Genomic DNA, 13,235 nt, shown 5'->3' with positions numbered 1-13,235 from the left:
ACACAAATTTCTGAAGGACAGGCGAAAAGGAAGAGGACTAGCCCTATTATTGAAGGATATAATGACAGCGGTAGGAAAGACTCTTCGCTCAGCAAATCATAACAATAACAGTGCAGGTACAGGTGGAATTGAGTTATAACAAACAGCAAAATTATCCCCTCTCTACAAGTGGCAAAGAGGGACAAATAATTGTGTGATTTGGCCCTAACCACCTTGGCAATTAGTGCTGGATAAGAAGGTCCAATGGAGTTGTCCTCAACTTGATAGCAAGTGGTCATTTAATGGACACTTAAGGGCCTGAACTCTGATTATGTGCTTTCCGGGCAGTGAAAAGTGGTAGAAATTCCTAATGGGAAACCAGGGTGTCCATTTAATGGGCTCAGGGGACACCCGTTCTTACCAGTATGGCAGGGTGTGGCCTTTGAAAATCACATCCCACTTGCCCATCATTCCTTCTAACCCCACTGACCACCCCCGTCAACAAATTACAACCCACGAGACACAAAATAAACTACATCCTCACAATCCGATCCGCGAAAGACGAGCGTTGAAGAAATATTCTTTAGGACCCAGAGTTTCCCCGCCTGTGCGTAGTAGCTTCTGGTGAGGCGGGACCTCTACATTGAGGCCCGTGATTTGTAGAGACATCTGCCATTCAGCTCTTACCAAGCTAATTGGAGCTTTAGCTAGTGAATATTCTGGTTGGTTGGGTTGGAGTCAGTTGTCCCTGAACCCTCCCTCGTCTAATGACACGCACACTTATTTGTTGGGTAATTAAATCTTGGCGGAAAGTCAGAAAACACTAAAGGCAGTATTTGTCAGACGCTAAAATGTAATTGCACAGTTGCGTAAACCAGGGTTAATGTTATAATCTTGGGGAGATTTAATATTCATGGCGAATGGACCAATCAAATTAGCAAAGTTATTTTACAAGATACGGTTGATTGTATTCAGAAGAATTTTCTGGAAGAATATTTTGTGCACACAGCTAGTGACAAAGTTGTTTACGATTCAATGTTGTGTTGTGAGGCATGATTAATTACTAATGATAAAGATCCTTTGGAAAGAACAATTTCATCTGAAGTTTGAGGGTGACATAACTGAACCCAGAACTGATCTTACGTGTAAACAAAACCAATTAGCGAGGCAACACAGGAGAGATGCCTAATGTTGATTGGTTAAATTGATTAAAAGTTATGGCAGCAAATAATCAGGGGGAAACATGTAAAGAAATGATTCAAAAAGTGCCACAAATATACGTGCCATTACAAAACAAAACTTCAATGGAAAAGACCCATTAGATGCTTATTAGGAATGTTAAATATAATATTCGGTTCAAAGAAGGCACTTATAATGTTGCGAAGAATAGTAGTAAGCCTGAAAATCTAGGGTGCTTAAAACCCTGCAAAGGGCAAGCAACAAGCTGATGAGGGAAATTTTTAAATATGAGATTAACCTGCCAGGAATACAAAACAAATTGGAACTCTTTTGCAAGTAGGAAGAGGAGAATAACTAAGTTAAACATTCATCTTGGGAGGAGAGAATATCATGGGGAATGATGAAATGGTAGAGCCATTGAAAAAATATTTTGTCTGTCTTCATCACTGAAGACACAATTTACGTACCAGAAATAGAGTGTATCGAAGTGACTATTAAAAGCAGGGAAATTAAGATAATTAACATTTGCAGAGAGAAATCTAAGAAATCTTCAAAACTAAAAGTTGAAAAATCCTCGATCAGATTGTATCGTTGGGTGAAAACAGAGCTAACTTTGCAGAGACAATGGGTGTACTGTTTACAAAATTCTCTCGATTCTAGAATGGTCACAGTGAATTGAAAGTTAGCAAATGTAACACCTTTGTGTAAGCAGAAAAAACACCCACACAACTATCGCCATCAGGAAAATGCTGGAATCTGTTATTAATAACGTTTTAACAATGTTCTTAGAAAAATCATACCAGAATCAGGCAGTCAACATGGTTCATGAGAGGGAAATTGTGTTTGACACAATTTTTGAGGACCAGCCTGTAGGACTAAAAAAAAGGAGCACGTAAACATAATATACTCAGATTTCAAAGAGATGTTCATAATAATACACAAAGTAAATGTTTGTTGAGTTGAGATTGACAATATTAACATAGATCTTCAGATTCATGGAAGGGAGGCAAGCATTTTCAAGTTTGGCTGACTGTACTTAGTACAATCAATCAGCATCAGTCCTGGCACTCAGTTATTTACAATGTGATAATGGCAGATGAAGACACCAAGAGTAATGTGTCCATGTTTGCTCATGATACAAATCTAGCTGGGAATGTAAGCTGAGAGATCAGAAAGTTATAACAATTAAATGAAGGGGCAAAAGATTTAGAGTAAAATGTGGGGAAGTATGGTGTTGTTCATTCTTGTAACAAAAATGGAAAAATAAATTTTAAAAGGCGTGAACTTTTAAATGTTGATGCTTAAGGATGCTTGGATATGCATGCAGAGGGATTAAAGAAAACAAGCATGCAGGTACAGCAAACAATTAGGAAGACAAATGACCTATTAATCTCCACTGCAAGGAAGTTGGAGGACAAGAATAAAAAAAAGTCTTGTTACATTTTTATACATAACTATAAACTATACATAGTTTTGGTCTCCATAATTTATAGAAGAATATACTTGCCTTGAGTTGGTACAGTGAAGATTCACAACATTGGTTCCTAGAATAAGAGGGTTGCCCTATGATGAAAGTGTGAATAAACTGAGCCTAAACTCTCTGAACTTTGGAAAGTTGAGTAATAGTCTAATGGAAGACTCATACAAGACTGTGAAGGGGTTTCACAGAGATGTTTCTCCTTCCTGGGCTCAATTATTTAAAACAGAAATTGGAAGAAATTTCTTCACACAAGGTTGAATTTTTAAAATTCTCTAACATTGAGACTATTGTTGATTTCACACAAATGTTCAATTTCTGTAAAAAGATCAGGGGATGGCACTTGAATGAGCTTTAGTGCAATAGGACCGTGCCTTTCTGATGATAGATCTGGAAAGGGTCAGTGTAGAGGGAGCTCTGGTGTGCAGCTGACTGTTCCACCCTTGGCCTGAATATGGTCCATGAGTGCTTGGAATGTCATATGCTATACACCACACCTTAGAGATACAGAAGCATTGGACCAGGAGGAGATCAATTATGTCCTCATTGTTTAACCCTTTTAGCTCTAGTATGATTATGATAAATATGTACTGGACTCCCTCCAAGGCCAATGTATATTTTCTGAAGAGATTCCCAGACTGCATATGATACTCCAGTTGTGACCTAACCAGAACTAAATACTGCTGCAGCTTTTCTTTTTTTGCCTGCCTCCTTAATATGATATGGCTAGCCTCCCATTGTTTTTGTACCTTTTTTTATTGATTTCTGTGCATGGACCTCTAATTCTCTTCCTGTGCTTCTGCATATGCCTAGCTTCTCATCATTTTGAAAATATACTACTTACCCTTTGTTTGGATCCAAAATGGATGAGATCACGCTTTCCTGGCCCGAACTCTGCTACAGTTTTGCCCACTCACTTTAATCAATCACTCCCCCTTTGAAACCTTCAGCTCTCATCTCCATCATGAACTGTACCACTCAATTTAACATCACTGAGCATATTGTATTTTCCCTTCCTTTTGATTTTTTAAAAAGCTGGAATGCTTGATGTACCCCGTATCCTTATTGCAGTTCCACATTTTCCTCTGTGGCATATATATTTAATAAACCAAAGTTTGGGAGAAGACTTTAATAAACGATAAGAAGTTGCTTGGAAACCATGCAGAACTCCGGCCCGCCCTCTGCACTTTACTAATTGGGTGTACTCAAGGCAGTGACGCCAAGTTGTGTTCCAGTTTAGGGAAAGTAAAAGGGCGTTCCTTACAAACACATAACACAAACCCTGTGTTCTTATTGCTTTTGCTCAGGGATTCAGACACAGCCCACGGCATGGCAGGAGAAGCAGCAGATTGCGAGTTTCGGACGAGTCCAAGCCTCTGGTGGAGATACCTGAGAGCGATCAGGAACATCTGGTAAGAAGGAGGAAAATCAAGAGGAGCAGTCGGGTGCAGGCAGAGTTTTACCACTCCGTGCAGGGGACTCCAACACGCAGAGCGGTGAGTCCTCTAGCGTCCGGACCAGGGGGACTATGTTCGCTGTCAACTACTGTTGACACAATACACGGGTTGTCTTAACTTCAGACAAATTGGAGTTTCTCAGTGATTGGCACCAACATATGCTCTTTATCTCATCACCCTCAAGATTTGGAGGTGCCGGTGTTGGACTGTGGCGTACAAAGTTAAAAATCACACAATACCAGGTTATAGTGCAACAGGTTTATTTGGAAGCACTGGTATTCGGAGCGATGCTCTGCCATCAGGTAGTTGCCTGATGAAGGAGCAGCGCATCGATAGCGAGTGCTTCCAAATAAACCTGTTGCACTATAACCTGGTGTTGTGTGATTTTTAACTTTGTACACTCTCAAGATAATTCCGAATGATACTAATCAATTATCTTTGACCCATTTATTGATTAGACTGGTATTCGTACCTCGCGGCGACGGTTTGGGATCAGATTCTGACGTTATTAATCACTCTATGAGCAACTTTATCCTGTACTTACAGGAATATTTTCAGTTTCTTCCTGTTCTCAAGAAACCTCGATGGAAAAGACAAATCGACTGGCGGCTCGTATTTGGAAATCAAGCAATTTTTAAACAGCACCAACATAATATAACACAGTTACTATTCATTACTGATCATTATATATTCCAATTCTGTTTTAAAATACGTTGCTTAAAAATGTGGTCAAAGTGGCTTCAGTGGTAACTTTCTGAAGGGGAACTGGGTAAAATCTTGAAGGTTGGGATATTGCAGGGCTATGGGTCCAGAGCTGTAGTGAGTCTCCATGGCTCCGTTTCTTCAAAGTCCCGCCACAGGCTCGATGGGAGGAGATTTCCAGTGAAATGGAGCCCCTGACATAATCTCTGAACAATTTCTGGTGAGCGGACCCAGCATCGTATATCTTGAGGTTCTGACCCTAACTGGACAGACAAACCTGTTTTGACATTAATAAAAAATGCCTTTTGAGTAACAGCGAGATAAAAATTATTGTGACATTTACAGAAGTATATCAGTGTGCGTTCATAAAAATGGACAACTGGCCCCATCTCAGATCTGCTGTCTGCCAAAAAGAACTGGCAGCAAATTTGGCCGAAAACGAAAGATAGTTCTCCATCAAGTGAGTAACTTTGATATGGTCCAATTTCTTAGACTTAGTTGGCAAGATTTGATTTTTTCCCACCCATCGATTCAAATTCTATTAGTTTGGGCTGATTGCAATGGCAATCTTGTACTGAAGTTCTACTCTCTTGCTCCGTCCCATGGAATGGAGAGAAGTGGGAAGAGGCGGCAGTCGAGCATAAACGCTCATATAGACCAGCTGGTGTGCATGACTGTGCCGTTCACTGGATGTTATTATAGAACTGAACTTTAACTGATGGAAGTGTGATGTTTACGTGCTCATGGCATTAACTGGGAGGATGAAACTGAGTCTTCACAAAGTGAAAAGGTCGTAAGGACATGCCATGGAAGTATAGACCAGTGAGCCTGACGTCGGTGATGGGCAGGTTGTTGGAGGGAATTTGAGGGACAGGATGTACAAGTATTTGGAAAGGCGTGGACTGATTAGGGATAGTCAACATGGCTTTGTGCGTGGGAAATCATGTCTCACAAACTTGATTGAGTTTTTTGAAGAAGTAACAAAGAGGTTTGATGAGAGCAGATCGGTGGACGATCTATATGGACTTCAATAAGGTGTTCGACAAGGTTCCCCATGGGAGACTGGTGAGCAAGGTTAAATCTCATGGAATACAGAGAGAACTAGCCATTTGGATACAGAACTGGCTTGAAGGTAGAAGACAGAGGTTGTTTTTCAGACTAGAGGCCTATGACCAGTGGAGTGCCATAAGGATCGGTGCTGGGTCCTATATTATGCTCCCATCCAAATCATTATATAAATGATTTAGATGGGAGCATAAGAGGTATAGTTAGTAAGTTTGCAGATGACACCAAAATTGGAGGTGTAGTGGACAGCGAAGAAGGTTACCTCAGATTACAACAGGATCTTGATCAATGGACCAATGGGCTGAGGAGTGGCAGATGGAGTTTAATTTAGATAAATGCAAGGTGCTGCATTTTGGAAAAGCAAATCTTAGCAGGACTTATACACTTAATGGTAAGGTCCTAGGGAGTATTGCTGAACAAAGAGATCTTGGAGTGCAGGTTCATAGCTCCTTGAAAGTGGAGTCGCAGGTAGATAGGATAGTGAAGAAGGTGTTTGGTATGCTTTCCTTTATCAGTGAGAGTATTGAGTACAGGAGTTGGGACATCATGTTGCAGCTGCACCGGTCATTGGTTCGGCCATTTTTGGAATATTGCGTGCAATTCTGGTCTCCTTCCTATCAGAAAGATGTGAGTGGCACAGTGGTTAGCACTACTGCCTCACAGCGCCAGAGACCCGGGTTCAATTCCCGCCTCAGGCGACTGACTGTGTGGAGTTTGCACGTTCTCCCCGTGTCTGCGTGGGTTTCCTCCGGGTGCTCCGGTTTCCTCCCACAGTCCAAAGATGTGCAGGTCAGGTGAATTGGCCATGCTAAATTGCCCGTAGTGTTAGGTGTAGGGGTATGGGTGGGTTGCGCTTCGGCGGGGCGGTGTGGACTTGTTGGGCCGAAGGGCCTGTTTCCACTCTGTAATTAATCTAATCTCATCTAATCTTGAAACTTGAAAGGGTTCAGAAAAGATTTATAAGAATGTTGCCAGGGTTGGAGGATTTGAGCTATAGGGAGAGGTTGAATAGGCTGGGGCTGTTTTCCCTGGAGTGTTGGTGACCATATAGCGGTTTATAAAATCATGAGGGGCATGAATAGGACAAATAAACAAAGTCTTTTCCCTGGGGTGGGGGAGTCCAGAATTAGAGGTTTAGGGTGAGAGAAAGAAGATATAAAAGAGACCTAAGGGGCAACTTTTTCACACAGAGGGTGGTACACGTATGGAATGAGCTGCCAGAGGAAGTGGTGGAGGCTGGTACAATTGCAATATTTAAAAAGGCATCTGGATGGGTATATGATTAGGAAGCGTTTGGAGGGATATGTGCAGGTGGGACTAGATTGGGTTAGGATATCTAGTCAGCATGGACTAGTTGGACAGAAGGGTCTGTTTCCGTGCTGTACATCTCTATGATCTGCAACAAAACTGAAAGTGCAGGAGAAACTCAGCAGGTTTGGCAGCATCCGTGGAGAGAAAAAAACAGTGAATGTTTCGAGTCGAACATGGTTCTTCTTCCGAATCTTTCAATCTGTTTCTGAAGAAGTGTCGCTGGACTCGAAACATTAACTCAGTTTCTCTCTTCACAGACCTGCTGAGTTTCTCCAACACTGTTTTTATTTGTTTCAGATCTCCAACACACCCTGTTCCTTGTTTTATGTTGCAACATAAAATGATACAGCACTGAAGGAAATCATTCAGCCTATTCATGCTGGCGCTAGCCCTTTGTCCAAACAGTCTTAGCCCTCCCTTCCTTATGGCACCGAAATAAATTCTTCTGTTAGTGTTTACATGGCAGAAAAAAGACCAGGACGTTTCTCCCCCTGCGGGGTAGTGTTGGGAGTGTCAGTCATAAATCTGGTTCATTCCCGAAACTGCAATCATTTGGCGATATTTACACATTTCCCTCAATGTGTCGTCTGTCTCCGAGACGCAGGGAAATGTCTGGGATGCCACCATTGACCGGTAGTGTGCGACCCTGTCGCCTCCCTGCCCAGATTGACAGGACGATTTAACCAATCGCTGCCGAACTGGGAATCTCTTGGGACTTGGTGCAAGGTAGTGGTGTATTGTCTTTGTAAAATATAGGGGGGGACGTAGTTGGCTAATTCGTCAATTGGATGTGACGAGAAATGGGATGTTCACATATTTCCACAATGTACCGGGAGCCCAGAACATCCCTTGTAAATAATGGCGATGCCGGGTCACTCAATGTCTGGGTGGAACAAAAGGCATTGTTAGAGAGGGAAAGGGAGAAGTTCAAGCAGTGGTGAGTCACTGAGTGATGCACTGAACCCAAAAGTCCCCTGTAGCCGGAACTGCGGCTCCATAAAGCGGCGGCTGGCTGCAGTTGACCAGTGCGGAGCTTCGTGTGAATGCACCGCCAGCCTTGCTGTGGATGACTGGAAGGAGAACACTATCACTTCGCCAGGCTGCAGACCCTGGGGAGGAGGACTCGTAAGCAACACCTGGTGCTCAGTAAGGCGGCGGCAGCGGCGGCAGAAACAAGCCTTGGCTCTCATCCTTCATCTCCCCGGGTGGACAGTAGAAATTGGATAACTATTTTTATATAAAAAAAAACCACACACACACAGAAACCGGCCTCAACAAAAGAAACGCTGGTGGAGTGAATCGTTTCCTGTGAACCATGGTAAGTCAGAGTTAGCCCTGATGGGGGAGACAAATACAGTTTGTTAGGAGCAGTCGCCAACTCTGTTCATGGTCATTGTGCGAAATTGGGATTGAGAAATCAAGTCATGTGTTTTGGAAACATATCCTTGGTAAAAGTGAAAGTGTTAATTAAAGGGAGAGGGAAATAAAGATGTAGGTCCATGATTTTTTAATTTTCAAAAACGCGTTGGTTTAAGTCATGTGCCCTACTCATCATTTGTGAGCCAATAGATATGTGTGTCTATGGGTTTCATTTGAGCTTTTGTCTGTCCTTCACACCCCCACCCCTCCATACAGAGTGTCGGTAGCAGCTCTCGCCCCTGCTCCATGTCTTCCGCCGATTATTCCGACGATGAGGATGATTCTGGTCAGAGATCAGGAACTGTCTCGCCAGCTCCCGGGGACACGTTGCCGTGGAACCTGCCGAAACACGAGAGATCCAAGAGAAAAATTCACGGAGGGTCGGTGCTGGACCCGGCGGAAAGAGCCGTTCTCAGGATAGCCGGTGAGACTTCACATATTTATCGGGTTAAAAATCTGGAATGCTGTGCATCGGACGCAATGAGGAATCTTATTGTCGTGCAGGAGAGCTGCAGGGTTTAATTCTACAATGAGACGCCTTTATTTTCTTCCAAATGAAAGCTACCGTTTGTTTCACTGAATTGGGGCGATGATTTAATTGAGGGTGGTGCGTGAAACTGACAAGCAATGCGTTATACAGTAATGTTTTCAGTTTCACTTAATTCCCTTTGTTATCAACTAGCTGTTTCTGCTTGCTGGAGGTCTGGTTCAGATCTGGACATATATATATAGCTCCCTGACTTCCTCAGCTCCCATCGACATACAGTGTACAGACATACAGGTATACAGTATGTATACCTGACAGTACTGAGAACAGACTTATTAAAAGATTGCAACAAAAACAAAATTGCTGGAAAATCTCAGCAGGTCTTGCAGCATCTGTGCAGAGAAATCAGAGTTAACGTTCCGGATCGAGTGATCCTTTTTCAGAACGTGCAATTTCTGCTTTTGTTTCTGATTTACAGCATCCGCAGTTCTTTCGGTCTTTATTTAGCATACGAGATAGTGATATGCTATAATATAACAGAATGACAGGCATCTTGGGTTTCTTGCGGTGTGCCTGGTTATGTCTCGGGGAGAAATGTTGGTTTATATCTCATTTTCTTTCCGAGTAACCAGGTATGGAACCTTCTTCCAGCTAATGATGATGTGTGTACGTTATATTACCAGATATGCTTGGTTTGAAAACATCATGTTAGATTTGATTTATAAATAGAAACATTTAGAAAACCAATTTTGGTTAAAGAAAAACATTTTCCTTGTAAAATGTTTCCCTTTTAAAAAAAACACAATTCGAACGTAAACGTGGATATGACGGAATGATTCCCTTCCCCTCCCTTCATCCTCAGACAATACCAAAACGCTGCAGTTTCTGCACGGCAGAGACCTCACGCCATCTTCTGCAGCTTGTTTAACATATATATATATATATAAATCAAAATCCTGCCCTTCTAATATTCCTGGTGGACCACCCCACACCCGAAACCTTGTGTGTAGGATGGGGAAGGGGATGTCTGTGGTACTTCAGAGAGAGTGATGTGCAGCCGGCTGTTGTATTGTTAACGGGAGAGGAGCTGGGTGGGGAGAAGCAGTGACCAGAGCGGCCGGTATCCCTCTCTCTCCCTCTCTCTCTCCGCCAACCCTGGGGGCCGGGGGAGGGACAGGAAGGATAAGGGCAGAGCGATTGGTGCTGGTGAGTCCAGGGCGGTCCTTCGCTCAGCTCGCCCCCCCCCATCGGCTCTGCCAAGTTCCCAGCCCTCAGTGTGTCTCCTGTGTGTGTGCCTGTGGTCAGTCCTTCCCTCCAAGTTGAAGGAGAGCTGTAGAGACGGTGCCGACCGCTCCTTTCCAGCACCCATGGCCGGCTACAGCTCAGGGTTCAGCCCCGCTGCTTACTATTACGCCGATGAACTGCAGTATCTGCAGGCTTATGAGGACGTGCTGGAGCGGTATAAAGGTAAACCCGCTTTCATGGCTGTCAGCTAACGGTTTCGCCTCTCGCTATACCTTTTCCATTTTGGATTGTCTATTGTCCCGAATGATTGGACCAACGACTAAATGAAGTGTTTTGTTTAGACCGTGATGCCAAATGTATTTTTGTGCGCGGGCAAGAGAGATCAGAAATATAAATCCTCCCACTGAGATTTATTTTCATACTCTCCCTCTCTCCTAATGTCTGGCTAGATTGTCACCTTTTTCTCCATATCGATATTTCTATAAATAATATCGTGCCCCAGTTTGGCCAGGCCTCATCTCTCAGTCAGATTAGTTTCTGAGATTTGGCCGTCACTTGGCCTGTGATGTGTAACACTTGGAGGCTCTTTATAGATAACATATAAATGGCCTTAATATCTCCTATCTAATGTGGCACCCACACTGTCAGAGAACTGTGTCCCAGCAGCCAAGAATTTGAACCTGCTGAATATGTGCATCTTTCAGAGAGACAGGAATTGTTCTCTGGGATGATAATTCTGCTTAGTCATTGGAGCAATTCTGAAGATAACGGAGAATGAAATGACTCAACGTTTTTTTTTCGCCTGGTGAAAGTGGGAATTAAATCCACCAAGCTGTTATGTGGAAATGAGGGACACCTTTGTCCCTTTGTGCATTGAAGTGCTACCCAGTGCAGAGCAGGGTACAACAATTAAGGCTGTATTGTATGTGCGTTGGCAGCTTGATGAGAGCAACATGGAACAGTATAGTAAAGCACCGGAGGAGAATATTCAGCTTATCCTGCTTCTGCTTGGTCTTAAAACGAATTAACCAATTAGACCCAATTGCATACTCTTCTCCCCATAGTCTGGCTCTGAGGTTTTCTCCCCTTCAGGTATTCCTCCAGTTTCCTGTTTGAAAGTTGCTATTAAATCTGATACCACTGTCCTTTCAATGTATTCTTGACCATAACTATTGTTGTATGTATTTAAGATGATTTTCACTTTTTGGTTCTTGATTTATTTTTAAGTCAATGGATTTCAGTCTTGTGAACTGCTTGAAATTTTCATTTCTTTTCTGATTTGAAGTGTAAGAATTGATGTAGGATGTTTAAAAGTAATCTCATCTGTTGGCAAGTAAGATTCATTGTTGGCTTTATTTGACAGAAGGGTACTCTTTACAATCGGAAATATTCGACATATTCTTTTGAACTGTTGTCCCTGGTGTGTTGCAGCAGAGGTGACAGTTTCTTTATTTCTTTCCCTCCCTTCCCCTGTCTACCACATCCTTGTGTCCAGATTGTATTAGTCCATGGAAGCTGCTGAGTACAATTTGTCATTAGAGAGGTCTTTGGTGGCTTGACTGAGTGTTCATTCTTTTATAAGATAGCCTTAACTCTGATGTGTCATACTGCCCTGATGTTTTGATCTCTGTGATGATCATAAAGTCAACAAGAATCCTAATTCTGTTTGCTTTCATCTCAAACTTCAGTCCCAGCCTTGTTGAGATTTGTTGTTTTGGCTTCATAGTCCAGGTATTTGGTATCTTTGCTCATTGAGCCGTCTGAGGAATGTTAAGTGAAATTTCCATGCAAGAAATTGGAGAGTGGATCAGTTATTTTCTTGTTGAATTTGTTATATTTTGTTTAATAAAGTTAATACCTCTGTATATACAATTCTTTGTGGATATCCTTTTCTTTCATTAACCAAGTTTCAGGTCATGGTATTATAATACTACTTGATGTAGATTGGTGCCAATTTTTGTCAGATAATGGTTCCTGGGAAGTGCCTTTTGATGCTTTACCATCTTAAAGGTGCGATGTGATTGAAAAGGTTGTAGATGGTCAGAATCGAACCATGTTGCACACTGTCTATTACGAGTGTGTTTACTATTTTAATCTATGTTTTAAACAGGATTAAACTGTAAATGAACAAAATTAGATTTCATCTCAGCTGTTGCATAATGTAACTAGTAGAGAGTCAGCTGTGGAAATAACAGTTGCTGCACTCTCCAAGGAACAGAACCGAATGATGCATCAGTACTGGAATCTTGGCTTTTTGTTCTGATGCACTCACCACATTAAGTCTGTTCCTAATGTGTCTTCCTCCAGAGTTCCAAGATTTATCTTTCTCTTCACACTTAATGTGAATTTGTTGTTGCTCTTAAACTTGAATTTTCTAAAATGTCCATGCTGTTGCTGCTGCACAATTTAGCTTGTATCTGTAGGTATTCAGTTAATGGTCCACATTCAGATGAATTAGTAGGCAACTATTTAGCTTATTGGGATAAAGAATGAAGAGCCTTTCTGTGTTTTCTTTTCTTTGCTGTATAATGCTCATCACATGAGATGGATTAACTCTAGTCACCAATATTTTGGAACTGAAACTTGCACAACATTTGTAAAAGTGGTCCTAAAGATACATTCCATAGATGTTAACTTTTTTTCAGAAATATCAGAACAGTTAATAAGCATTGTGTATTTATTCTGTTCTTTGCATTGTTTGCTGTTCATTTGCCATTGTGACTTGAAATGTAACTTATTTTCCTTGGCTATATGAGTGTCTGTATACACAATATAGATATTTCTCATTAAAAAAAATCTTTTGTTCGATTGCTAATTGTGTTAATCTGAATTATCCTAGTTTTAGTGTACATTATATGGTAACAGCTGCTGTAAGCAGCCTCAGTTTAAGGGCTTTGTTATATGTAGACTTAGA

General features: G+C 41.9%; 1 protein-coding gene across 16 annotated transcripts in view; it reads left to right on the top strand.

Moving 5' to 3' along the window:
* Window positions 1–13,235, top strand: part of dst (dystonin) — a 617,802-nt gene that overhangs the window by 20,203 nt on the left and 584,364 nt on the right. For 8 of the 16 annotated variants that reach the window (XM_087979186.1, XM_087979173.1, XM_087979215.1 and 5 more), the window contains exons 3-4: window positions 3,943–4,131; window positions 8,806–9,013. In XM_087979186.1, coding sequence (XP_087835312.1) covers window positions 3,943–4,131; window positions 8,806–9,013 — 397 coding nt within the window. Of the gene's footprint in view, window positions 1–3,942; window positions 4,132–8,029; window positions 8,489–8,805; window positions 9,014–10,371; window positions 10,544–13,235 lie in introns of those variants that run through there. The other 8 variants (XM_087979252.1, XM_087979264.1, XM_087979219.1 and 5 more) reach the window with 4 other exon arrangements.

Source organism: Chiloscyllium plagiosum, unplaced genomic scaffold (genome assembly GCF_037043375.1).
Source record: "Chiloscyllium plagiosum isolate Xiang-an unplaced genomic scaffold, Cpla_swu_hap1 HiC_scaffold_3, whole genome shotgun sequence".
Taxonomy (NCBI): domain Eukaryota; kingdom Metazoa; phylum Chordata; class Chondrichthyes; order Orectolobiformes; family Hemiscylliidae; genus Chiloscyllium; species Chiloscyllium plagiosum.
The sequence above is the reverse complement of the archived record's forward strand: the minus strand, read 5'-3'. Positions and strand labels throughout refer to the sequence as shown.